The following is a 27,559-nucleotide window of genomic DNA, read 5'->3' as shown; positions in this document are numbered from 1 at the left end:
ATTTAATTGGACCTTTTGGAATGAAAATAACCCAGGTGTGCAAAACTCTTTGCAATCTGGAACAACCATTCTAATATATATCTGCCAAGTAACAACATCTTGTATGTAAACAGGCAGAAGAAAACATCTCTGGCTGCCCCTCCCCCCCCCCACCGAGAAAATATATATGAGAGAGCATGCACATTATGGTACTGCAAATTCTCAGGTTGCTTGTTATGGAATTCACACTGTATAAGAACAACTATATAGACAGGAAATCCAGGGAGTTGGTAGTTAAATAAACAGGATTGTCCCACACCCACCAATAATAGTAACAAATGCTATTAAAAGCAAACTCTGTTACAAATGTTGACATTCTACCTAGAGCCCATTCTCTTCATTTTCTTATTTCTATCTCTCCCACCTTTCTCTCATCTAATAAGAGATTTCCAAGTACTGCTCTTATAACTGCTAAATGAGTTACTTGCAGTAAGATGCCTCTTCGATTCTCCTGGAGGGTCCAGTTCTCTTAACCTTTCCATTTGTGGAACCAACAATTTAACTAGATATTATTTGCTGCTCAACTTCCCAGCTACAGACACAAAAATTTGCCATGGAAGGTCTATTGAAGATGTTATGTATGTTGCTCAAAATATAGCCACGTGTCTGTACTTGTTTATGTTCTAGTAGAGACTATAACATGCAACATGACATAAAAGAAGCTAAATACTTTGGGAAGAGAGTATGCTAATGAATACCAAATTATTGAAAATGACAAGGTCAAAATCAAAATCAGAAGACTTTGTATTCTTTCCCAACCATACTTTACCAGGACTTGGGTAGCCAGATTCAGATACCCTTTATCTTCCTTTGCCACATTTTCCTATTCATACCCTGTCTTCTTCCGGGGACGAGCAGAATCATGGTATCTTTCCCCAAACACTGAGAAAAACTTGTAAAGTAAAAGCAAGAATGTTCTTCTTGGTTCCATGCCCACAGTGACAAAATAAAAAACCAGTTCCCTCTTCAAAACCTGCCATATACAATTACCACTCTAAGAACTTTGAAAGTGAGGCTGCAGGACTGTTTGATTTTAAATTCTTTTCCTCTGTACCATAATACTTTTAATTTTAGTGATATCTAAGAATAAATATTAATATTACTCTCAGAATAGTTATTTTTTTTAACTTTGGAAAAAAATCAACATCTGAATATTTGTATTTTGATTTTTTCCTTGTACAACCTTTAGGCCTCTATTTCAGGATTTATGGCTACCATTGTTCATGGGGAATCCCTTTTTGGAAAAGCCTTTGCTTCTAGGGGGTAAAATGTAGTGTGCAGAATGAATTGAAGCTACATACCAGATGACACAATTGAGGGATTGCATGGAAGAATTTGTGGCAACTAATTATTCAAATTGGAATGTGGCCACTGCCCTGGGGTTCATAGTTTGCTTTATACGCAAAGTGGATTGAGATTCAGTATAAGCATATGTAGTTAGAATTTCAGCACTAAATCACATCCCTGTATGGGGCATGTGGGTTTTGTTGTTGATGATCATAACAGTTACACAAGAAATTTGACAATGATGGCAGGGGAACATAACCCTATCAGACTTGGCCACTGTTAGGAGGATGCAATTTAAATTCTGCCATGCATGGAATAGCCTAGCTTATCTGTGGATGGTTATTAAAAACTACATAGTAAATTTCAATCAGAACTCAGTCCTCTGCAACTGACTTCTAAGTTTTCACAATTCTGCATTTTTTAGGGTAGAATGCTTTCTAGTGAGGTTTCTTTCTAATGTTATAGAGAGAAGAGCAGAACAAATTCAGTTATTCTTCTCAACAAAGTTCAACTGGGTGCTACTAACGGTTCAGAGAATTTGGGCTGAAATGGTTCTGGACACTGAAAGAAACCCAGTGGTAAAAGGCAAAGAGGTTAAGTGTGATCCTTAAAGTGAAAGCATAGCTATCACTTTAATAGCCCATGCACTCTCCACTTTGCCTTCCCAGTTTGCTTTCTTGGAGCAACCAGTTCCATGTTTAAGACCAGAAAGTCATACCTGAGTGTTTCTCATTGAAACTCTTGCCAATTGACATCAGATACACTTTTTGGTTATTAAAAAGAGCCCTGGGCATGTGAGTGGCTCAGTAAGATAAGCCTCCAACTTCAACTCAAGGCATGATCTCACAGTTCATGGGTTCGAGCCCTGCATCAGGCTCACTGCTGTCAGCACACAGATCTCGCTTCTGATCCTCTGTCCCTCTCTCTCTCTGTCCCTTCCCTGCTCATGCTCAGTCTCTCAAAAATTAAAATAAAATAAAATAAAATAAAATAAAATAAAATAAAATAAAATAAAATAAAACCAAACCAAACCAAGAACCCTTCAGTGGAAGGGTTACACTTTTATCATCAAGCCTGGCTCATGAGAAAATTCCATCCACTATTCTGGACAACAGATAAAACCAGTCCAGATGACAGAAAGTTACCTATGGTGCTTCCTAACTATGCTTTTCAAAATCTATGTAGCTTTTTTTATTTGGCCACCATTATAATATGAGCTATCCAACAGAGAAAGAGCTGCTTGTAGCTCTAGAATACACATGGGTAATTATTGCCAGGCACTCTCAAAACACCTTAGGTTGAGGGCTCCAGAGAACCTCATGTATGTGAACATTAGCATAGTACAAACGAGAGATGTAGAGTTTTCCAAAGCAATAAAAATCAGTTGTGCCCAACACTTACTTCTAAAAGCTGGGGTTGCTAGATTGAAAATTTGTCAGTGTTTATGTAGCAGCTAAAAAAAAAAAAAAAAAAAAAAAAAAGAATCCCTGACCCATTAGCTCCTATGTTGTCTCTTTTGGTCTTTTGGTCTTTTGCTGTCTAATTTCCATGGTGGACTCTTTCATTCTGCACTGAGCATCAACTTTCAAACCTTAATCCTTAGATTACTGGATTCCCTTCTTTCTCTGCTCAACGTCCTATGTAGCCAAGATAATTTTCTTAGCATCCTATCCCAGGATGTCATCTCACTACAAGAAACACAGAAATTATTACCCCTTCCTAGGACCCACTAAGGAAGGAGTGTTGTGGACTGCTTACGTAATTGACTTTTGATTCTTAAGAGAGAAGGCAACATAAGATGCGTGCTTCCATTATGTAATGGCATAGTGTTAAGTGAATAGTAATTACACTCAATTAAAAATGTTTGTGAGGGGCGCCTGGGTGGCTCAGTCGGTTGAGCATCTGACTTCGGCTCAGGTCATAATCTTGTAGTTTGTGGGTTCAAGCCCAGTGACAGGCTCTGTGCTGACAGCTCGGAGCCTGCAGCCTGCTTTGGATTCTGTCTTCCTCTCTCTCTCTGCCCCTCCCCCACTTATGCTGTGTCTCTCTCTATCAAAAATAAATAAATGTAAAAAAAATTAAAATTTTTAGTATTCACTTTGGAACAGTTTTGACCTCTATTAGTGATAGTGTTTACCTTTCTTAAATCATTGCTTCTCTCAAAAGATCATCTTAACCAATCTTTACATTTTATAGGCAGTAAAACAGGACACAGAATTTAAGTCATTTACTTGAAGTTACATTATTAGTAAGTAAAATTCTCTCCCCATCCTGCCTAATTTGAATCTCTTCTAGGAAGGGCAAGAGAGCTTACTTTCTGAAGTTTTGCTTGTTAGTAGGACATATAACCTGGGGGAAAAGACCCAGCAGCATCTGATTTTACCCATCTCCCTGGTTTCTCTGGAAGCAAATTCTCTGAATAGCTATTCCAATCTCCTTATCCCTCGTGGTTTTATTCTTTGGGCCACAAGTAGTGAACACCATTGCTTTACAAAGTTATTCTTTTTACCACTAATAGTTCTTTGATGTCACTTTCTGTAAAAGTATCACAAAGAGTTATTCTCTAGAGACTTCCACACAGTTAAGTCCTTGCTTTTAAATTCTTCTCTTCTAAAGAAGTGTCTCAGGGACTGTAGGTTAATCAAAGAACTTCAAATATGAAGGCTGTTTAGAAGCTAAAATGCACAGACATTTTCCAACACTGTTAGCTATGCATAACTGTATATTTGTATGTATCTTTGTGTCTTGATTTATACCCTTTAGACAGATCCACAGGGTACATTGGGAAATGTCTTTTTATTTGGGAATAATTATTTATTGGGTACTTATCAAGTGCTATGGCCATATTCCTCTTTCACTGGTTTTATCCCTCTGGTCAACACTACCACAAACGTATGTAGCAGTGACCAAGGATAATTATCCACTGTATGTTCCTGTCATGTCCAAATCTTGGCTGCCCTCAACAAAACTGAAAGGAGGAAAACCCAGAGTAAATAGGCCTTATTCAGAGTAGTTACAAATGCTATTCGTAAGTAGACAGGTAACTTGACCAGGGTTGTTACATAAGGCTTTGCAGGCCTTGCATTGTTTAACTCTGGGGAACACTATTTACGTAGACTGCAACAGGGACAGCAGCCTCTACAGTTGTACCATGAAGCAGCCCTAACTTTCAAGCAGATAGATGCACACATCAAAACAGAATGTTCTCCTGTTTTTTTGTTGAATAACGTTCTCTTTTTTTAACTCATTTATTTATTTATTCTGAGAGAGTGAGCATGTGCAAATGAATTGGGGAAGGGCAGAGAGACAGGGCAAGAGAGAGAATTCCAAGCAGGCTCTGTGCTGTCAGTGCAGAGCCTGATGCCAGGCTCGAACTCATGAACCGTGAGATCATGACCTGAGCAGAAATCAAGAATCAGGCACTCAACCAACTGAGCGACCCAGGCGCCCCATGTTGAATACTATTTGCCAGGAAACAAGACACATCCTCATCTGCAAAGAGAATTTGGGTTGAGCCAAAACAAAGATAAAAACAGAACTGGTATGATAAGGACGAAATGATTTCTCTAAGTTTTTATGATCCTGCTCTGGCCCTAGGCCTTAATCCAATGTATATTTCAATTGCCTACTGCCTTCCTTGCCTATTTGCCCTTTAAATTATTAGGAGACCTACCACTATCAAAAAACTGCCTAATGATCCAAGATAACAAGGATTTTCCTAGTGAGTTGTTTATAAGGGCTAATATAGTTTGTAGTGAATAATATAAAATAAAATTTTAAAAAACAGCTTTTTTTTTCCTTTTTTTCAACAAGAAGTACCCTTGCGAGCCTAGCCCTAGGCCATGTGATTTTGCAAAGACAATACTTGGCTCTTACTGAGGTTTAAGTTTCAGCTTTCAGTACTATCCACCCATCTGAAACAATAAATATGACCTTTTAGCAAATAGCATTAAAGGAAACATTGCTATAGATTAATACTGTGAAATAATAAAATTAATGAGCTAATGTTCTAACGGAGTCACTGGATGTGAGCACATTAAACTTGTGCATAAAGACAGAGATTGTTAAGTGGGTTTCATGGTTTCATCATGCTGACTTTCTTAATTAAATGTGGTATAACTGCTAAAAGTAAAACCTTTAATGTTTCTCAGATCTTTTCTTTTAAGATACCTCATATGGTCATCATCTGTAGCGTGAATACTAAAAAATCAGGTAACCTATCCATCTAAAACAGCACAAGCAAAATATATCATGATCTATTTATTAATACTGTGAAGAAATAGTATGGGAGCCCACAATGATAAAGTATGACATAGTCTAGCCGAGGAGATATTAAAAGCAATCAGGTGGATGCTGGGACTTCTGTTTTCAAAGCTGCATGTAACTCCTTCTCTTTGTAATGTTCATCTATAGTCTGTTAGTGTGTTACCCTCATCCTAACCCCATGTTGCTGTAAAGGACATGGTAGACTCCATGGTTCTGAAAGGACACAGGAGGAAGCTAATTCTTGTGTCTTCTGGCCTAAGACTGTGCTAGTAGCATCTGAGCCTATTCAGTGAGTACAGAGAAAGCCATTTTTTAGTCACACTTTAGAATGATTAGTGGAGCTTTCCAGTTTGGGGTTAAAATGTAGAATAAAATAATAGGGTATGAAACAGGAACAATGTGATGATCTCCTCCAATGATTTATTGGGCTTTTAAAAAATTTTTTGTATAGAGTCAGTGATGGATTAGGATATTATATGAAAGAAAATGACATGGGACAGATAGAGAACGCTTGTAATTTAACAAATCAGGAAAATAGCAAAGGAATAGACTATTTTGATAGGTAATTATTAGATAACTGAAGTATCTACCATGTAACATTTACAGTAGGTAGAACATCCAAAGCTTTTATTGTATGGTCTTAAAATCCATGTATTAGAAACTGTTAGGTAGCTTTTTATGTGTAAGATAGTTATTACTCTTTTAACATATCTGAAAGTACACATATATGTTTGTATTTTTTAAGATGTTTCTATATCTAATGTCTCCTTTGATTGATTGAACATCCAGTGAAGTTTATCTCCATTTTACAAATAAGAGTTTATGTTTACTCAAGGTCACAGAGGGTGGATCAGAGCTGGGATTTAGTTCAGGTGTTTTGACTATAAATTCAACCTAGTTTTGCCTAAGAGCCCCTTGGGGGAACAAATGCAGATATCCAGACATGCCTGCTATCCTGACCCCACCACCCCTACTAGAGTGATTTAGTAGATTAGTGCACTGAAAGAAACCCAGTGGTAAATGGCAAAGAGGCCAAATATAATCCATAGCTATCGCTTTAATAGTCCATGCATTCTTCACTTTACCTTCCCAGTTTGCTTTCGTGGAGCAACTAGTTCCGTGTTTAAGACCAGAGAGTTTTAGGTGACCTAAAGTTGCACAAACAACAACAACAACAACAACAACAACAACAAACAAACTGAACAACAAAGAAGAAAAAAAGGACAACACCAACAAAAACCCCTCAGAGCCCCTCTGAATATCTCAGTGTGCAATAGTAGTTTCAAAGGCATAAGAGTTTGAAATAAATCTGTAGAGTTCCTGGGATCTCCTGCAGAAGTTGTTTTTGTGTCTAAAGAGTAGCTTGTTTGTAATTTCCCATACTCACTGAGAACCAAATACTAAAAAACATTCTGTTTAAGGATTGCATTGTAGTTTAATGTAAAAACAGATAGGATTTGGTCCATTCATGCCTATTCACCTTTCTAGTTATATAATTTTAGGCAAATTAACTTCTTTCAGCCCAAATTTACTGATGTGTAAGATATAAAGATTAACTGAAATAAAATATCTAAAGCATTCAAAATAATGTCTGGCAGAGAATAAGTTTTCAATACCTCTTAAGAACAACTCCTTCCAGAAGTAGGCTTCTGATTAGTGTTTAAACTATATAATTTCAATTCATATTTTCCTTCTCTTTCCTCATATTTGCAAGGAAATCACTATCTTCATCATTTGATCATATGCATTTGTCCCTAAGCATCTATCTTTACTAATCTACAGGCTCGTATGCATTGAATTTTTAGAATGACTACGGAATTTCGTATAGCTCCTTCCCTAATCTACAGGAATTTAGTTCACAAAAACTAAGAATAATCTCATGATATGTGTCTTGCCCATGCAAGCATCTCTGCAGTCTTCCCTTGGAGGCTCAGGTCAGACACAGTCAAAGCCATGTAGTCATAGTACAGCATCTTGATGATGTGTATGAGTTTTGGGCAAGCTCTTCATCTTGTTTGCATAGTACTAGTTTCCACCGAATACAAAAATGCCTCGGTGGTGTTGATTTACGAACATTGTACATTCCTTACAATGAAGATACATTTTAAAGGAAAAAAGGGTGATTTCAGGATACAGTGAGTTTTAGCATAATGTGTTTTCAGGTTCAGCTATGTCTCATGGACAACTTAGAGAATGTAAGGGGTCTGTGGAGAGGAGGTAATAGGTTAGGATGCCCAGCTGCTACCACCCAAAGAAACTCTGGGACAAAGAAAACAGTCAGATTTCTGGTCATAATGACAGAGTAAATGAGCTTTTGTGGACAACAGAAGCAAAATAAACCTTCTTGAATAATTTATTACTCTATAAACATAGTCATAAAGTGTCATGGTACCAGTTCAGGAGACAGGTCCTACAGCTGCCAGATTCTGCTGTCAGGGGCTGCAGGGCCACAGGAGGCAAAGATAACCGAGTACATTATTACTACCCTGGTCACCATTCCTCCCACTGATAATTTGTTTGGCCCATTCCTTCCCGTTGCCTAAAGACAAGCATCAAAGTTTGGCAGCTCTAGGGATGAATATTCTGTTTATTTTATCTTTAGCTTTCACAACTGCAAAGGAAGGCCTGAGTTTTTAATAAACATCCCAGCACCAGTTTATGAAAGGGAGAATGAGTTAGTTAGTGCTGTATTTTTTTCAGAAGGCTTTTTAGGCCAGCTGTGGATGAGAAGATCCAATTTGCATTGGAATTGCTAACTAGAACTCAAGGAAATCCCATATGGTTTAGAGAGGAGTAGAAGAAAACAAAACAGAATAGGGAATGTAATGTCTCAATAGTTAGTTTACAAAACATTTACTCAGTGCCTGCACTCAGGAATGATGTCACTGAGTAAAATCATTCAGCAGTGATTTCCTAAGTTCTTACTATGTCCAGCTCTGCTCTAAGTATAGTGGAGAACAGGACAAAGTCTTTGTTCTCATGGAGCTTATCTTCCAACGAGGGAGGACTGAACAAAAATAAATGGGTAAGAGTCAGCTATGTAGAGAATCAAAATCAGTTAGTGAACATATTGCTACTTTACTGTGGAAGTCACAGAAGGCCTCTTGGAAGAATAAAATTAGAAGAGAGACCCAACCCCCTGGAAGAAACTAACCAGGCAGAGAGCAAGGAAAGGAGTGTTTCTGGAAGGGAAGTTAGATTGTATGGCCAGAGTCTGAGACATCCTGGGCCAGACGTGCTATAAGGGATCTGTAGGAGATGACATGGGAGTAATAGTAGGCAGCTGGCAGGTCACAGGGCACTTTCACAGAGGGTCAGCATACAGAGTTTTGGTTTGGGGAAACCTTTGAAGATCTTAAGAAACTGACTTGATCTGATTTATAGTACATACCTTTTAAAGAGCACTTGAGCTTGTTAGGGAGAATGGATTTTCGGAAGTGAATAGTGGAGGTGGAGAGATCATTTGGGAGGCTACAAGCAAGGAATTATGGTGGCTTATGGCATTGGAAAAAGTAGACATGTGAGGAATTGTTGCCACAGTAGAGTCAATAGAATTTCCTGGTACACTGGATATGTGGAGATGAGTTGGGGAAGGGGCTCAAGTAGATGACAAATTTAGGGTCTGTAATCTGAGTCAGACCAAAGAGATGGGAAATGCTAGGGGAGGTACAAGTTTAGTAGGCAAATAAAAGCTAAGGTTCTGTTTTAGCCTTTTTGAATTTGAGGAGCCTCTTAGATATCAAAGTAGAAATGTTGAGTAGACGGTTGGAGATGGGAAACTGGAATTCTGACTGGAGGCGGGGGTAGGGGAGGTGAACAGGAAATCATAGTTATATAGATGGTAGGCATGTATAGCCAAGGGGCTAGATGGGATCACCCCCAAAATTAAAGCAGCCCAGGGCCAAGCCTGGGGCCAGCCAAAAGGCTGAGAAATAGAGGAGGAAATGAGGAGGAATCTTGGGCTAGTCAAGCTATTAGAACAAAATATTTCAGACAGAGCTTTCATTTTTCTGACTGGCACACAGGTGACTCTTTATGTTGATAAAATAAGTATTTATATTACCAACTGTCTTGAACCTTAATAGTATTCCAAGGACATAATCATTTGCAAATAATGAGCTATATGCATATATTAGCCCTACAAATCTACATGGAGGCAAGGCTAAGAGCAGGAGAGCAGTTGCTGAGTTCATGGCTTTGAGCCCTATTTATACGCTCTTTCTCATTGGTGCACTTCATAAATATATTGGCTCTTAATTAAAGAAACTAGTGCCAGCAAGGATAGCTTTTTTGAATTCCACCCACTTCACAAAGCAGAGATCCAAGTGTTGCAAGCTGTTCTATTTTTATAGTTTAATTCAACACATGTGCACTGAATACCTATGGTGTGTCCTGCTCGATGCTAGACAGATTAAGAAACACAAAATAAGCCTACAGATTCAGCTTGTGAATCAGGGAACTTTTAATATCCTGAGTGAAGAAAGGTTTACTTAGACTAATACCTGATTAACATTAAAACAAAATGAAAATAGTGATTCCTCAAAGTTTCTTAATTGAGTTTTCCTTTTGTGTGTCTTACTGTATTAACACTTTTGGGAGGAAGGAACTAAAATACTACCTTGACCCTCTGTTCCCTCACATCCTCATCTTACCCTCCAGTTCTGATGTCTATTAAGATATGTGTCTCCAAGGGATTTAAGGGAGTGAAGAGCAAGTGACTTGACTCAAGTCACCTGGTTTGCTAGGGGACAAGAGCTCACTTCCAGGTCTGTGCTCCTGCCACTAAATAAATATGTTCTTATGAAAATGTATCTAAATAAGAGCACTTCAGCAGGTAGTTCTAACCCACACGAAGGGTAAAATAATTATAAAATTACATGCAGAAATAATAAAACTTCACCATTAAAGATGAACTAATCATGCTTTAGGAACTTAGCATTATCTGAGGGGTAGAGACATGGGTTCAATAGAAGTAGTAACAATGGCTGTTTGGGTTAAGGTTTTGGATTGAGGTTATTTGTTTGATGCTGAAGTAGATGTTCCAGCATCTGATTTCAACTTTCAGGGACTCAGCCTCCTCTGTTGAATATGAAACCCGAATTTTACAGCTGATGCTATGGTGCCAGCTTTGAAAACAACAGTAGCAAACATTTGAAAAGCCCTTTAGAATTTATAAGCACTTTCACATTCAAATTCTCATTAGTCATACAAACTTACCCTGTGAGGTGGGTTAATTGACCAGACATCACAATCTCCCTATTACATCTGAGGAAACTTACTCAGGGAAGTTAACTGATTTGTTCAATGTCTCAACAAACTAATACAGTGGTCAGTACATCCAAGACTGGGACTTAGGCCTCCTGACCCTAACATCTCTATCCCATATATTACATTCCAGGCACAAGGCAAGCCATGGTGGTGAAGCATGATTTTAATGCCTTTATAGAAGCTGTAGCCTAGTGTCAGGGTAAAAAAAAAATGAGCAATTGAATATATTAACTAATTTACTCCTTCATTAGTTCATTCAATAAATGATTGGTGATTAGTATCCTGGTTGGTAGGCAAATAAAGATAAAAACAGTCTACACTTGTGCTAAAGTTCTTATAGTCTTGTTGAGATTAAGAGGAAAACAAGTTGAATGCGATGGAGTGTTGGAGTCAGTAGAAATCTGTGCAGCACACAGTAGGTTCACAAAGAAGAATGGAGGTGATAGGACTGAATTAAGGTGCAAGTTAAGGGTTATGTGAATGTAGGGAAAGAAGTCATTAAGTTAATGTCCTTCCACATCTAAATGTTCTATCTTAGCAGTTTTTAAAACGTAATACTAGTCTTTGTGATGTTTTATCCATTCTCATCTACTTAAGTATGAAAAATTACTCTAAATCAGGCAAGCAGATCATTAATATAGAAATACAGTTCTGAGTATTGAGCTTGATGGTGTCCTGGACTCCCTTTGCCATTATGGAGGCTTAATTTTTCTGTCTCTCCCTCTCTACTATAATAATGTGTGGAAACTGAGTTTGGGAACAGATAGTATGTAAACTTTTTACTGGGGGCATTTTTGTTCACCATTAAAAAGAAAATACTAAACTTTTTATCTAGAAATAAATACCATGTACAAAGCAGGCTTCTTCACCCCTTCCTTGAGCATCACTCATGTCTTGAGGAAGAGGTTGTGAGAAGTCCGAGTATATGCAGGACTCATTTTATGACACAGGTGACAGCCATCCTCACCTTCCTGGATTCCATATCCATTCTCAGAGTCTCCATTTTTATTCTAGTCCAAACCATGATTCAGAACTGAGCCATTGGTTCTCCCAGAAGAATCCCTCCCTTCTTCTTGTGGACATATAAAATAGCAATCAGTGAAATGTTTTTGTATCTTTCAAAGGGACAGATGAGGATATTTACCTGATATACCTAATGCAAAAAAAACCTTGAAACCCTCAGGAAGGATTTGTTCTCCAAACTTCTCTCTTAGCCCACCCTACTTGTAATGTTTCAAGTCTTTCCCTGGAATTGCACTCGGATTCCCAAGAAGGTTTCCTTTTCCTTCCTTTCTCCACTGTTTTCCCTCAGAAACTTAAAATATTTACAGTTATACAAAGTAGTTCATTTGGGCCTCCTCTTGGACCTCACTTGTACACACTGAAGACAATGTCTCTTAGACAGCAGGATCCACTCTCCCAAAAAGGTGGGTCTGTAGCTTGAGTTACCTGATCATGTCTTTTGAATGTGTCAAGCCCAACTCGAGGCAGTTTAGAATACAATTTTTTTTTAACAAGTGCATTCCCCAAGGTGAATCCTGATCAATGTAATTCTGTCTTATTGCATTTGATGTTTTTAAAAGTTTGACTTTACATTTATACAGGTTATTTGGACATGGTGGGATACAAATGGTTGCATCAAAATATGCTGTTTCAAGTCAAATTATTGTATTATTTGTTCTCAATGGCAAGCATCATTCTAAAGCATTCTTAACACTCACCGTGTAGAGGCATAGGTGGAGAACCATGTAGTTATTGATAATAAAACCTAACACACATAGCTAATGAAAGATTAAAATAAACCTGGGACATAATTATGAGCTACTAGCAATATCACTTTTTATCTTACATTAAAAATCAAACAAGCTTTGTGTATGTAACTGATGGCTGACTTATAAGCATGTATGTGCCCTATATTCAGGCTGTGTTGGCTTCATTTGAAACTATGGCTTCCATGGGTTTAAAAAATACATATTTTATTTGCAAAGTGACAACCCCAAATTTTACTATGTTCAACTGTTTAAACCGGTGATTTCCAGAATGTTAATGGTGTCCTACTTGTATGACTTTTAAAAAAAGCTATTTTGAAATAGGTAAATTACCCAAATTATGATAGATCTTCTCAAAACACCTCTTGACACCTCTTGTTATCCAGGAGTATGTATATACTGGAAGTATCTTATTCTTTAAGTCTTGTACTTAGTCCAGTATGTTTCACACTTTAAAAAGTTGCCTACGGGCACCTGGGTTCCTTAGTTGGTTGAACATCTGACTCTTGATCTCAGCTCAGGTCTTGTTCTCAGGGTTGTGAGTTCAAGCCCCACATTGGGCTCCACTCTGAGTGTGGAGCCTACTTTAAAAAAAATTGCCTATGAAACAAAAAACAGCCTATCTGAATATTATCAAAACCAACTTTGTTGTAAAGAAGTCACTTGATACCTTGTGAGGCCATGTGAGCATTTATAGAGTCTTCTCATACAATACAATTCATTGTTAAAAGTATAAGTATTCAAAAAAATCAGTGCACCAAGGGTTTTTCTCTTCCTATATTATTGGGATGTTTTTTCCCTCCTTCTGCAACCTCCCAGCCGTCCTTTGTGAAGTTCCTACTATAATGATTAACATTATTAAACCAGAGACTAAAAATCTTGGTACGGACTGACCCATGGGGACACGTTATTATACTTATTTTAAAATAAAATAATAAAAGGGGCGTCTCATAGGGGGCAAAAGTCTAACTCATCCTCACAATTTATTCCTTTTCGTGAAAGTCACCCAGCAAAGTTCTCAGGAGTGACTAAGATTGTGTCAGAACCAGGTGCTCTCAAGTGTCTCACCTTTGTGGTTTGCCGACCTGGGTTTCCCAGTCCTTGGTTGGACATTAATATTCTCATAGGGATATAGTATTGACTATAACTCTCGGGATCTCTTCCAGTAGAGGCCGAGGCCATTTCTAAAAACCCCTTCCACGCGCACACACACACACACACACACAACACCTACTCAAACACTCTCCCTTCTCCTTGCCCCTCACCTTCCTCCTCTCCCTCTCTCTTTTCCATCTTTCTCAATAGAGATTGAATGGAACATCTGTTTCCCACATGATCTCTAGAAGACTGGAGATAGTATAGTTTCCCCCAATGCAGTTTGAATATACCCTGCTCATTTCCTATCTATTCTGTACTCTACAGATACTGACACTGTGCCGCTGTGTTCTTCGGAGTAGAGAGGGTGTGAGCCCGATAAATGGAATAGCGTGTGTGGAATACACACACACACACGCATGCTATCCCATTTATCAGGCTCATTTTATGAACACTCTGTTGTCACTGATGGTACCCCAGCAATGTGGCAAAACCCAAGAAAATCATATGGAACACTGCAATTATATCCTCTCTATGACTTACAAAATATGCCTTGTAGGTCTGTGAATGAATATGGGATAAGCTTTCTAGAACAGAACCCATGAACCCATGTATATTTTTTATTTCACTTCCTATCACTACAGTCTCCACTTCAGCCCCCAACATGCATATACATAGGCACATGCTTTCCTTCTTATAATTGGCAGGAAGCCTTGGGATGCCCTTTGCCCCTACTGGAAAGGCATGAAACTAAGTCTAGTACTTTCCTCCCACCCCCAAATCAGTTTTGTCTTGCTAACCTCTCCCCAACCCCAGCTTGCTGTTCTGTTTTTCTATTTTCCCTAAATGCAACTTACTTTAAGCATGTATTAACTTGATTAACATTCCTACAGTTAAAGGCTAATAGAAGATTACCCATTTGTCAGTCTTAGCCACTTTCTTCTCTTTCAAATGTCTACTTATGACGTACATCCAGACTGCACGCCCTTTTTATTTTTTTTAAAGAAGTGAAACCAAAAAATATTTTTTTTAAAAAATGCAAAATTCATTTTTAAAGGAAATGCAAAATTTATTTTTAATTTTGGCTATCACCAAAAGGGGAATCAACAAGCCAGAAAACAAAAAGCAAAAAAAAAGTGTCCCCTGACTGCTCTGTCTGTGCCTCCTCAGAGTGTGCATCTGGTTGTTCATCTCTGAAAGTCTGTGAAATCCTTTTTCCTTTAAACTTTTTTGTTCTTTTCTCCCTTTTTGTTTGGGAATTAAGTGCTTTTTGTATTATATCTATCTATATATATATATATATATCAATATGTTTCTTTTGATTGCTAGATCTTTAACTTTAGATTTGGTTTTATCCAAAATTATGAGAAAAAAGTTATGAATTGTTTTCTGCAATTTCCCCCACTCCCTCTTTAAATGTGGAACAACTTCAGCCGCAGAATCCCCACATCCACATCTCTCAAATTAGCGCCTTCTCATTGGGAATCCCGTGCACCCATGGGTGGCAGGGAGAACGTGGATGATGTCATACAGACAGAACCATTTCTCTATAAGGAAGTGACTAGTAACCCAGCAAGTGGGCTCCCTGTACACTTTTGCCTCTCCATCACCTCTGCTAGTCTCCAACCCTCTCCCCTAACTCTAGATGGGGCTGTGTGGCTGCCGGTGAAGTTGTTCAACTTGAATGCATAAATCTAGTCTTCTTGTTTTTGCTTTTAATCTTTTGGTCATTATTATTAGTATTATTATTTTATGTATTTTGGCGACTTTTAGTAGGAAAAAAAGTTTAACTGTTTTTATTATTTGAAACTCTTTAATGAAACTGTAATGATTTTTGGAGTAATTGCATGTTGAAGAAGTTGCAGCTTAGGGTGTGTGAGATTGTGTTAGAGTTCTGTTCTTTATTTCTGTAGATGGGCATGTGTAGGCTCATTTGTTTTTGTATATTGCCCATCCCTTCCTTACAGCCAGAAGCTCTAATGCAGCTAGATCACTCCGTGCCGCCCTTACATGGACATGGCGACTCACTTACACTTTCACCCCCATCATCTTCATTTCTTGTGTCGTACACTCATAAATATGACCCTGCCCTCTCTGCATCCCTCCTCCCCACACTTCCCTTCCCTTAGCATTGTTCAAATTTATGTGCTGCCATCCATCCCCTTAAATCTAAAACTTGTCAAAAAGACAAAAATATTTAAAAGACAAATATATATCTGAGAACCTATAACAGTGCAGAAGTTCATTCAAAACCCTCCAGATTCAGAGAATTTTTTAAAGGCAAATTATAAAAGTAAAAAGGTTTTTTTTTTAATTTTTTAAATCACTGCAATCGGAATTATTTCAAATTCAAAATCGATGCCCTCCCAAGCCCCTCAGAGAAAAACTTCGTTAAAGTGCAGATTTTTTTTTCTTTTCATGTTATGTGGTGTGGATGTATGTGTTGTTGCCTCCCTGTATCATCCTCTGTTGTAAATTATTATATTTGAAAAATTAGACATTTTGCTCAAAAGTTTTTTAAGAAATGACAACAAAAAAGCAAGTTACAAGAATGTGGCAATCCTATTTGTCCAAGAGCATTCTTACACAACTTTCTTTTGTAAATTTTTCTTTCATGCCAAAAAACATGCGGGCAATTTGTTGATGTAAGTTGACTATAAATTAATATGGTATGCTTTTTTCATTTAAGTTATTTTATCTATATGGAAATGACTGCTTTCTTTGTTTTCCAAAAATAGCCTCCTTTTTTTTTTTCAATTTGCTTTTACTTTTTTTTTCCCCTGCCCTTATACTGTGAATGCCTTGTGAATGTTATTTGCTCTCCTTCCCTCTAGTTTACTTTGGCCTTGATGTTAGTTTTATTTTCTACTATATGCTTTTGAAGACAGTATTAAATATTTTATTTCATTTGTGCCTATCTGCTTAATTTTCACTGTTATGTTTTGTGCTGAATTGCTTCTAATGATCAATGTGAACTCTACTGTTCACAGAAGGGGTGGGTAAGTTGTTCTCATCATCCAAAGGAAGCCTAGCCTCTTTGCCTGAACCAACTTTAAAGCCTTGAGAATAATGATATGCTCTACAGTGGGATGTTAAATTGGTTACAGCCTATGGGAGGCCTGTACCCCCAGAAGAAAAGAAGTTAACGCCAAGTATTATCAGTGGTAATACATCCTAATTTAACTCCTTAGAAAGCATTCAGGGAAATCAGTCCTTTATTGTATTTTCCTTCAGCAAAGGGAAATTAAGGTGCTCTCAAGTGACAATAGTAGAGTTTGGTTATCCAGGATTTTGCCACCATCACTGCAGACTCCAAAATTGATTTTATTGAGAATGAAGGCATCAAGAATCCCAGGTGTCTAGGGTATTATCCTGTGATAATGATGGCTTTCAATGTATAGAATTAACTACTGGTGAAAACAAACACTCATATACAGAGAGCACACAATTCTGTCTCTCCTTCTCCCTCCCTGCATCCCTCCCAGCTTCTCCCTCCTCTCTCCCTCCCTCTCTTCCTGCCTCCCAGCCTGTTTCTCTCCCCCTCAGCCTTTCCCTCCCTGTGTCCCTCCCTGCCTCTTTCTTTCTCTTCTTACCTCCTTCCTTGTCCCTCTCTCTCTCCCTCCCAGCATCTTTTCCTCTTCCCTCCCTCCCTCTCTTCCTGCCTCTTTCTCTCTCTCCCTCTGGCCCATTCTCTCCCTGCCTCTCTCCCACTCCCTCCCTGTTTCCCTCCCTGCCTCTTTCTCTATCTCCCTCCCTCCTTTCTTGCCCCCTCTCTCTCCCTCCCCTCCAACTTCTCTCTCTCGCTCTGTCTCTCTCTTTCTCTCTGATCCCCCTCCTCTTTTCCATTTCATTTAATAGTTGCTATTTCTCTCCTGGATTTAATCAAGTAAACTTTAAAAGGATCCTAAGATCCTACCGAGAAGAAACATGATAATTTTAACATCTAAAGTTTTATTTAGGAAATCTTTCAGGTAGGTAAGTACTGCCATTTTGTGTGACCTTAGAGGTGAAAATACCCCCTGAGGTTAAAGGTATTTGGATTAATGTTGCCTTATGCACTTTGGGAAAGATAAGATGGATAGGTAAGGAGTGCTATACCAGGAGCACTTGGGTGGATCTGTTGGTTAACTGTACAACTCGATTTTGGCTCAAGTCATGATCCCAAGGTTCATTTGGTGGGACTGAACCCCTCATAGGGCTCTGTACTGCTCTGTCTGCTTGGGAGTCTCTCTCTCCCTCTCTCTCTACCCCTCCCCTACTCATGTTCTTACTCTCTCATTCTCTTTCAAAATAAACATTTTAAGAAAAAAGAAGGGCTGTATCATTTTTAAATAAACAGATTACTTGTTTCACTTTAATTTCAGATATAGTGTTATCTGAAACTGTTACAGAAATATCCGACTGAATGGTGGGTAATAGATGTATTTCCAACACAGTAGCTTTAATGAATGGGCTTTCTCTGCCTCAGTTTATATTATTTTATATTGTTTCATGTGTTGGATGATATTTTGGGCTTAAAACTAAGAACTTCCTAAATGGGGTGTTATTTTATCTAGTAGAATTTATTTTTGTTGAGGAAGCTATCCATTGGTCAATTTAATAAAGGGTTAATCATTTTTTTAAATACAAGCTTTTTGAATTAGTAGTTCATTCTTCAAAGCTGCATTTAAAATAGCCCCAATAACCTAGATCCTATATTATTATATTTGTACCCTAGCATGAGGCTACTACATTAAAAAAATGATCAGAAGAAAGTGATCAATGATGTATAGACCCAAAATGTTAATAGAAATAATACTATAACTGGCATTTTGAAGTAACAATGGATTCTATGCTAAATACTTAGTATGCATATAATTAACATTAACATGTATTATTATTCACACTGGTGTTTGAGATAGGCGTGTTATTATTTACATTTTACAGAGAGTTTAAGAAATTTCACTGAACTCACATGGCTAGTAAACCACAGAGCTCTGATGTTAACCTGAGTATGAGTGGCTCTAGAGACAAAGCCCTTAATCAATAAGGAAATGAAAAATTCTACTTGGCATGCCTTATTTTACAATGTATAATGATATCCAGGGCCTTTGTCTCATCTTACCTGGGCATATGTTGAAAAATCGAATCTGTAGCCTTTCAGAATCAAATCCATTTCAGACAAACTGGGGGGAAAAATGCCCCACCTCAAGATTCTCATGTTACTAAAATGTAAGTTAAGCCCCTTTGAGCCCCTTGAGTTTTTCTGGAGCCTTCTCCCCTGGTACTTGCCTTGTTTGTCCATGGCAATTTTTCCTGAAAGTGGAGAAGAATTTCATGATTGCAGACTTCAGGATCTTTATGTGCTACAAGTACACACTGCTTTGGCACCAAGTAATTAAGTAAATGTCATTCAACAACTAATTTATGGGGGAAAAGGATGATTTTTCCGTATTACATGACTATATCTCAGTAGTGAATTAGAAACATGCAAATAAGAGATGAGGTAAAGAACCTAAATATAAATAAAATAAATTCAAGGAATTGGAGCATGGTGTCCTCTCTCAGTCTGGCTCTTTAGTGTCATTGTTTTGGTATTTTTGTGACTTCTCAGACTTGAATGTCTCCAGAGAGGAAAAGGCTGGAGCCACATTGAAATTTCATGCTGCCCTTGTTTTTTCAGATGACCCACTACATTCACTATCACCTGCGAAATTCTCACTGTTCAGAAGAGTTCTATTAAATTTTTAATACACTGTCTTTTTCGATGGCAGAGAGCCCCTTTTGCTGGATATCAGCCCTAGACACATGAATTATATATCTATAAATACACTCATAAAGCAAAAAAGCAGGGCAGCCTTCAGGGCTAAAATAGACCTTTTATATCCCTAGTGATCTCTCTAGTTTAAAGAAAAGCACAACCCTGTCAAAAACGGGTATATATTCCTGATTTAAAATGCTAAGGTTAAGGAATAAAGATAGTTCTTATTCCAAGCCAAAGACAGATTCTGGGGAGGGAACAGGAAATTAGGGTGTTGATGTTCTACAGGTTTTCTGTCCCTCTGCCTGTAACCCCTTATGATTTTAGGCTTGCTGCTTCTATGAATATGAATCTTTATAAGCATAGACATCTGGTAGATCACTGACTCCATAGTCTTTGGACATTGGGGAAAAAAACATAGCTGCTCCAACATTTCTGAGGACAATCACTTTGGATTAAAACAAACATAACATCTTAAATAGCTTCCTACAGTCTAAGTTATTTCTGTTAAGGATCTAATCATGGAAAAATACATCCCTCATCTCATCTCAAAGGATGTGTGCCCTCATATTCCCTAGGACACTATATAATCATCCTAAATCTTAAAGATGGAATTTGATATTAAAGTAGATTATACACCCTCACACACCTGTCCCAGGCACCTTGCACTATTCTCTAAAATTTTCCACCTATTTTTACTCCAATTTCCATTTGTAACAACAATTCCTACATCCCAGTTGACTTTCTTTTAAGCTGAAGACACTCTTCCGATTTTCTTGAGAGGGCAGGAAAGGGGGTGGATTATGAAAGCTTCTACTATTCTCCCACTGGAATTGGGGCTCACATTTCCCTGACAGGGGGCATCATTTATCATTTTCTACCACTGCTGCCAGGATTAATAACAAAATGGCAAAGAAAACTGAAGATTAGTAATTTGGACACATTCTTTTGTTTAAACTCTAAAATAGCATACCTAACATTTTTGATTTGGAAATAAGCTCTTATCATTTCACTTAGGGGCTCATGAACCTTTTAGAAGCTCTTTATAAATCAGCGAGCTTTAGGACTCTCCTTCCACTTCATTATGAAAGTGATGGTTTTCAGTTATTTTTTTTAACACGAGAAAGATTAAAAGAAGTGAATAGCAAAAGAAAGTGGGGGCGATTCAACTGCAGAGTGAGCAATTTGTAGATTTTGTAGATTTTTTACAACAAAGACACTGCAGAAGCTTTAGACTGCCTCCTTCCCCCCCACCCCTTTTTTTCAAATTTAAGACTGCAGTTGGGTGTCACAGATGGTACACTAAAATTGCAAATGAATGCCACTCTGTAATCATGAAGACAGTAATCTTAATCTCACTTAAAGGGACACCAGCACACTACTTAACAATTTGCCTTTATATTTAAGTTATCCATACCAGGCTTTTGCCTTTCAACACATCGGCTATTCCTGATCCTTTATCCCAGTTTCCTCTCTGCTTAATATATGTGGAGTGGATTTTTTATCATTTCCCTAAGGAACAAATACTGTCAGTATTTGTGCCAGGAAAGAGCACATGTGCTAAACCTTTGTTCTAGGTGGGATGGGTAAAAAATCCTGTCTTGTTCTCTAAAGGAAAGTAAAATCATCCCTGAGTAATCTCTAGAGAACCTTCAAACAGATTGTATGGGCCATCTCATCTCTCTTCTCATTGCCTTCTCTTTTCTACTTACACACTGCCTTCTTCCATGGGTCACCTTAAATATAACACTTGCCACCCCCCACCCTACTAGAAGAATAAGGAGAGAAACTCAGGGTTAGTTTTAGTACTGGCTTACCTTTAGGGAACTGTGCTCCAAATCCCATTTATAAAACCTATAAAAAGTTGTAAATTATGCATTAAATCAGTTGCAAGATATATGAATTATATATATTCACAATGTAAAAAAAAAAAAAAAAAAAAAAAAAAGGCATGTTGGTCCAGTAAAGCAAGTCTGATGACGAATCTGCAAAGATCATTTTACTCAATAGTTTGAAACACCAAGCACTGGAAGAGAAGTTTGGGGTTAGAGCATAACCCAAAACATCATCCTGAAATTCTCAGAAAGGTTGTTTTATTTTGCTACGTATGGTAACATCATCAGGTAGGACAGAGATGATTATCCCTTCCAAATAATACACATCATGTACATTATTGCCACCCTCCCCACCTCAGTTTCTCTCTGTATAACACAATGCTATTGGCTAAATATGGAGGAAGTAAAGCTTCTGAAATGGGTACAAATGGTTCTTCTCGGGTGCTTTGAAGGTATGCAATAGCTTTCCTCTCAGAAGGCCCTTCTTTTTAGCACACCTGAAATCTGGACAGTTTACATGCAGCAGTTCTAACTGAGGCACAGGGAAATGTTTAAAGACACATGGATGGAAAGCTAAGCAGGAGAGTTCTTATTTGTGAGTCCATCTTTATAGGAAGAACCTGGGAAGACCATGTAAACTAAAGACTTGTGCACTTAGAACTTGTGATATTATCACATGTCTGGCTTTGTCACCAATAAGGGGTACCTCAGCAAAAGTCACATCTGATAACAGGCGTTCACACCAACCATCCCATCAGGGCAGTTGCTATGGAGGGCAGAACAGACAAGAACATTGTACCTGGCTGAGAGCTTAATGACCCAGCTCAGAAAGAAGCCGTCAACAATAATATCATATTAGCAACTCAACTGTCTAACTGAAACAGGGAAACATCATGCCCTCCCGGCTAGTGTTTTTTTTAAAACAATACATTTTGGAAATAAATTCAATGAGGAGACATGAACTGTAACTTCTGGAGATTCTTTCTCTGTTTGAAAAATAACATTGTAAAGAGATACAGAAGACCTTGATTATCTTGCTTACATACATGAGTAATAAACTTGGCCCTACAATTAAGTAAGCACCACAGAATATTTGTGGTCCCCATGATTTGAAGGCACTCTGATTTAGTGAACTATTCTGCACTGTCTTTCCTGACCTAGTCCACATGTTTATAAATGCAATAACTAGGGTCTGTGGGTAAACCAATTTATTTTTCCCATTTTGGATAAGAATCACTGATTTGAAAAACTCACTTTGCTATCTCTACATCTCTGAATCTAAATTTCCAGTAAATCATGGGTATCTAGTCAGGGTATTTAAAAAATCTAGTGTTGAGCTCAGCATATATTGCATATAGCATAAAAGCAATGCATAAACATAATGTGAGACCAAGGTGAGTTGTCATTTAATAGGGCAATTTCTGGAAAAGATAGAATGAGTTTGTTAGATGAACATTTTAACCACTTATGAGTTCCCTTTACTTAGCATATAGTAAATGTACACTGAATTTGATAAATGTTAAATAAAAGGTAGTAGCTTAAAATACTAAAGACAAGGTCTTTTACATTCCTTGATCTTGATCTCTGGGACCTGGAGAATATGTCGTACTCATCCTCATGGGAGCAAATACATAGAAACCCAAAAAGAGAACAAAGAAATGCTAGGGTTCATAAATTAGTCACATGCGTGTGCATGTACGCACGTACACACACACACACACACACACACAGTTTTGCTAGCCTGTCAGTTTTTGCAATAGAATGATTGAATGCCATTAGCCTGTAAGCAGATCCTGGAATCAGCGTATTTGAATTCTATCTAAATAATTACTTGAGAGTATCTTAAAAACCTAAGAATTTCAGACTTCGGTGGCAAGAGGCATATAATGGGCTCTAAATCAGCTTAGAATGGTTAGCCTACAATAAGAAAGGATCCATGTGTGGACATAGGTCATTCTATGATAATCTGTGATACCTAATCAATCAAAAACAGTCACTGAGAATGACTATGGATCGTATCTACAAATATACTAATTCTGTTTTTCTTTTTCTTTTCAATCCCAGGAGGTGAATTAGTTATCCCTCTTCTTGTAGAAGACCCTTTAGCTACCCCTCCTATTGCTACTCGTGCACCTTCCATTACACTCCCCCCTACCTTTCGCCCCCTCCTCACCATTATTGAGACCACCAAAGATTCCCTGTCCATGACCTCTGAGGCGGGGTTACCTTGCTTGTCGGACCAAGGCAGCGATGGTTGTGATGATGATGGCTTGGTGATATCTGGGTATGGCTCAGGGGAAACCTTTGACTCTAACCTGCCCCCTACTGATGATGAAGATTTTTACACCACCTTCTCCTTGGTAACAGATAAGAGTCTTTCCACTTCAATCTTCGAAGGTGGCTACAAAGCACATGCGCCCAAGTGGGAATCCAAGGACTTTAGACCTAACAAAGTCTCCGAAACTAGTAGGACTACTACCACATCTTTGTCCCCTGAGCTGATCCGCTTCACAGCTTCCTCCTCGTCTGGGATGGTGCCCAAATTGCCAGCTGGCAAAATGAATAACCGTGATCTCAAACCCCAGCCTGATATAGTCTTGCTTCCGTTGCCCACTGCCTATGAGCTAGACAGCACCAAACTGAAGAGCCCACTAATTACTTCCCCCATGTTCCGTAATGTGCCCACAGCAAACCCCACGGAGCCGGGAGTCAGACGGGTTCCGGGGGCCTCAGAGGTGATCCGGGAGTCGAGCAGTACAACAGGGATGGTCGTCGGCATTGTGGCTGCTGCCGCCCTCTGCATCTTGATCCTCCTGTACGCCATGTACAAGTACAGGAACAGGGACGAGGGGTCCTATCAAGTGGACGAGACGCGGAACTACATCAGCAACTCGGCCCAGAGCAACGGCACGCTCATCAAGGAGAAGCAGCAGAGCTCGAAGAGCGGCCACAAGAAACAGAAAAACAAGGACAAGGAGTATTATGTGTAAAAAGGACACCGCCAATCATTACGTGAATTTATGACACAGAATTATTTCTATAGAAATCTATAAATACTTGGAAAACGAGGTTTCACAGATGTCAGAACTGTTACAACTATGAGATGGGGTGTACCATGACCATGGTGGGGAAAACCATTTTTAAAAGGACACACACAAAGATGTACCTAAAACGTTCAGCCATGGCTGCTTTGATTCAGTCATCGCTCGGAGACAGAACATTCTTTCTGCCCTGCTGTATCATAAAGCACACACTTCGCGCTCTGGAGCAACCAGATGGCTCCCCCACTTTCGCGGACTTGGAAGCTTCCTTCTCTTGAGGACTTTTCACCCAAGGTAGAAGACTTCATGGCTTACTTGTTCCATAACTCCAAGTGAGTCTGTAATGATGTTTGTGAAGCTTGACTGTAACAATCTGTAACAATGTTTTCTTTTTTCTTTTTTTTTTTTTTTTTGGTTTATGTAAAAAACAAAAACAAAAAAAATGAAAAAAAATGAAAAACAAAAGCAAACAAACAAAAAAACCCACCCTTATCTGGTTTTGGCCAGTGTACGTGTAACTTTTCAAGATCTGAGGGGAAAAAATTGCTTTTGGGTTTTTGTTTATTTTTTGAGAATGACTGGACATAAGAAGAAAAAACAAAAAACTCAGAAAACAAAAATAAGAGAGACTATTGCCATATGAACTCAAAAGCTACCATGGTGTTCACTCTACATATCAGGTTGTGGTATTTCTAGAATCTGTTGTTTGTCTCCTATACGATGCTTTGCTGAAACACATAGCAAAATCACATGATGGATGATAGTATTGGTTTGAAAAGCTGGTCCCTCAGGATCTAATTGCAGAATTTGCCACCCAAACCCTGAATAGATGGGGTTAGGGCTGGCTTTATTAGAGCTATTGGCTTTACTTAACAATATTGTTCCTGTTCATTAGCCCAGCCAAATTGTGGTAAAGGAGAAAGCCCCACAAACTAACACAGAGCCTTTCCTAGGGAAGGTGAAGAGGGGGTGGGCTGGATCTGCGACTGATTGAAATGCATGCAAATATAAAAAGATGAGACAATACTAATCGTCTGTTAAAGAATCAAAACAGACAATAGGGGAGTTCAATGTGTGATGGAACAACAAAAGGTCACACAAGCCAAACATGGCATGACAGAGTGCAAAATACATAGTTCTTCCCCCACCCCCAACATGATGTTTTTCATAGTGGTTTAATTTTGTAGCCTGACACTTACAGATAACTGTCCTTCCATTTGCTCACATCTCCCTTCACCCATCTTTTCTAAAAACAAATAAATAAATAATAAATGAATAAAGCTGCTGTGACACACAAAAAAAGGAATTTAATAGTATAATATATATATAAATAAATATATATACAGATATATTTATCATGGTATGTTTGATGGGATGACTGAAACAGGAAAACTGTTAAAGTCTTGAAGTGGAATGAGAATGTTGTTTTAAAAGAAAATAACAAAACAACAAAAAGTAAACCTTAAAATGTGAAGAAAGTGTGAGTTTTAGTTTTGTCACAGTTAACTGTGTCAAAGAGAATAAACAATCTTCTCAGATTTTGTTTACATATTTTACTACATTTTTGCTGGTATAATTCCTTAGCCACCTATGTACATACTGCTTTAAGAACTGTTCTTTCCTTTCTATTTGTTTATTTCGTTTGGTTTATATTCCAGTTGTATGTCTTTCTTTTTGAAAAGAGGAAACAATGTACAGAAAAACAATAAACTGGTTGTGTGGCCATAGCTATCCAAAAAGCAAGAGACAAAGCAAGACAAATATTCACACAAAAATGAAGTATGTCTTCTGGAGGGTAGGATATATACAATTTCTTTTGTACAGATGAAAATCAATCAGCTGTTTAGATTTAGAAATCTACTCTTGCTGGTCTTTGTAAGTTGCATGAATATTTGACTTTGAAAAATACCTTAAAGACACGGGGCAAAAAGCGCAATCTAAACAATGGTAGCCTTTACTAATGTGTATGGAAAGAGGTGTTCCTCATTATCTGATATTTCAATGTGTTAAGAGTTTTGGATTTTTTTGTTGTCATTAAAAATGACAGGATTATAAAGAGATATCAAAGCACGATTTTAGATAACTTAAATGGCCCAACCTATATGAAGTTGATTATATCTCGATGTCTGTAAAAGATTGCTGTTTTTGGAGTCTTGAGGTCTTGTGAACTGATTTCCTGCTTTCTTTCTTTACATTTTTTTTTATTTGAGTAAAAATACATTTGTTATATTCCTTTTAGTGTAAGTTTCTATTTGGACAATTTTATGGGAACATGTGCATTCTGTATGTGAGCTTCTATCATATTCCTGTTGTTTTATGAGCAGACTCTTAAGGAATTTATTTTATGATGTTGTGAAGTTACTGCTTTTTCTTTTTCCTTTCTCTTTTAGTTCATATTTGCATTTTCGTTCAAGGATATGCTTAGCAATAAAATGTTCTTCCCAAAACCTTGTATGATGATGGCATTTTTATTTTCTAAACATTTTGTAAAAGATCTTGCACTGGGGCTAAATGTGTCATATCTTATAAAAGCCGGGTAAGCTAGGACCATGTGAAATAAAATATTCTAACTAGTTACTAATTACTTATATAAATTTATCAAAACTGGCATATTTATGGGCTAAACAACTATGTCTGTCAACTGAGACATTATTATTTAGATTGCTATGATAGGGTAAGCAGGAGGGAAAACCCTTCTGAACAGGTAAGAAGATAGATAGAAGCATTGTATTCTGGGAAAGATGATTAGATACTATATATATATTTTAAAATGTTTGGTAGCTTTAAAGTATTTTCTGCAAATCAACAAACTGAATAGTTTTCCAGAACCTTGTTTATATAATGCCTTAAGCCCTGGAAAGCTTTAGATGCCTTCTCTCCAAGTCTCCTGGCATATTGAAATGTTTTTTACAAAAACTAAATCCAAAAGCAAAATATAAATGAGTGCTTAAATTTTAACAGCTTCGTTTTAGATTTTCAGATTATAAAATTCTGCAAACATTCATCATAGCTGGAACTTTTCTCATATCTCAGGTGTCCTTGATTTGCTGGTTCCCTAAGCACACGCTTACTTTGCCAATTGGACAATCCATCATGATACTTCACACATTTCACCATGATCCTGAAATGTGGGTTAACTCAACTGGTATGCTCTATCCATATATCGGTTACCAGTTTTTAAAGAGAAAAGCAAATTTAGTTAACCTTGTTCCTTCACAT

General features: G+C 37.9%; 1 protein-coding gene across 39 annotated transcripts in view; it reads left to right on the top strand.

Annotated features, from left to right (window-relative positions):
* NRXN3 (neurexin 3) overlaps positions 1 to 26,787 on the top strand; it is a 1,579,173-nt gene extending 1,552,386 nt beyond the window's left edge. For 16 of the 39 annotated variants that reach the window (XM_086709138.1, XM_086709137.1, XM_086709139.1 and 13 more), the window contains one exon: positions 23,988 to 26,787. In XM_086709138.1, the coding sequence (XP_086565264.1) occupies positions 23,988 to 24,289 (302 nt within the window). In that variant the 3' untranslated portion in view covers positions 24,290 to 26,787. Of the gene's footprint in view, positions 1 to 15,691; positions 16,370 to 23,363 lie in introns of all 39 variants that reach the window. The other 23 variants (XM_086709121.1, XM_086709114.1, XM_086709120.1 and 20 more) reach the window with 3 other exon arrangements.
* Positions 26,788 to 27,559: the final 772 nt, after the last annotated feature.

This window comes from Puma concolor, chromosome B3 (genome assembly GCF_028749965.1).
Source record: "Puma concolor isolate L17-30 chromosome B3, mPumCon1.1.hap2, whole genome shotgun sequence".
Classification (NCBI taxonomy): Eukaryota; Metazoa; Chordata; class Mammalia; order Carnivora; family Felidae; genus Puma; species Puma concolor.
The sequence above is the reverse complement of the archived record's forward strand: the minus strand, read 5'-3'. Positions and strand labels throughout refer to the sequence as shown.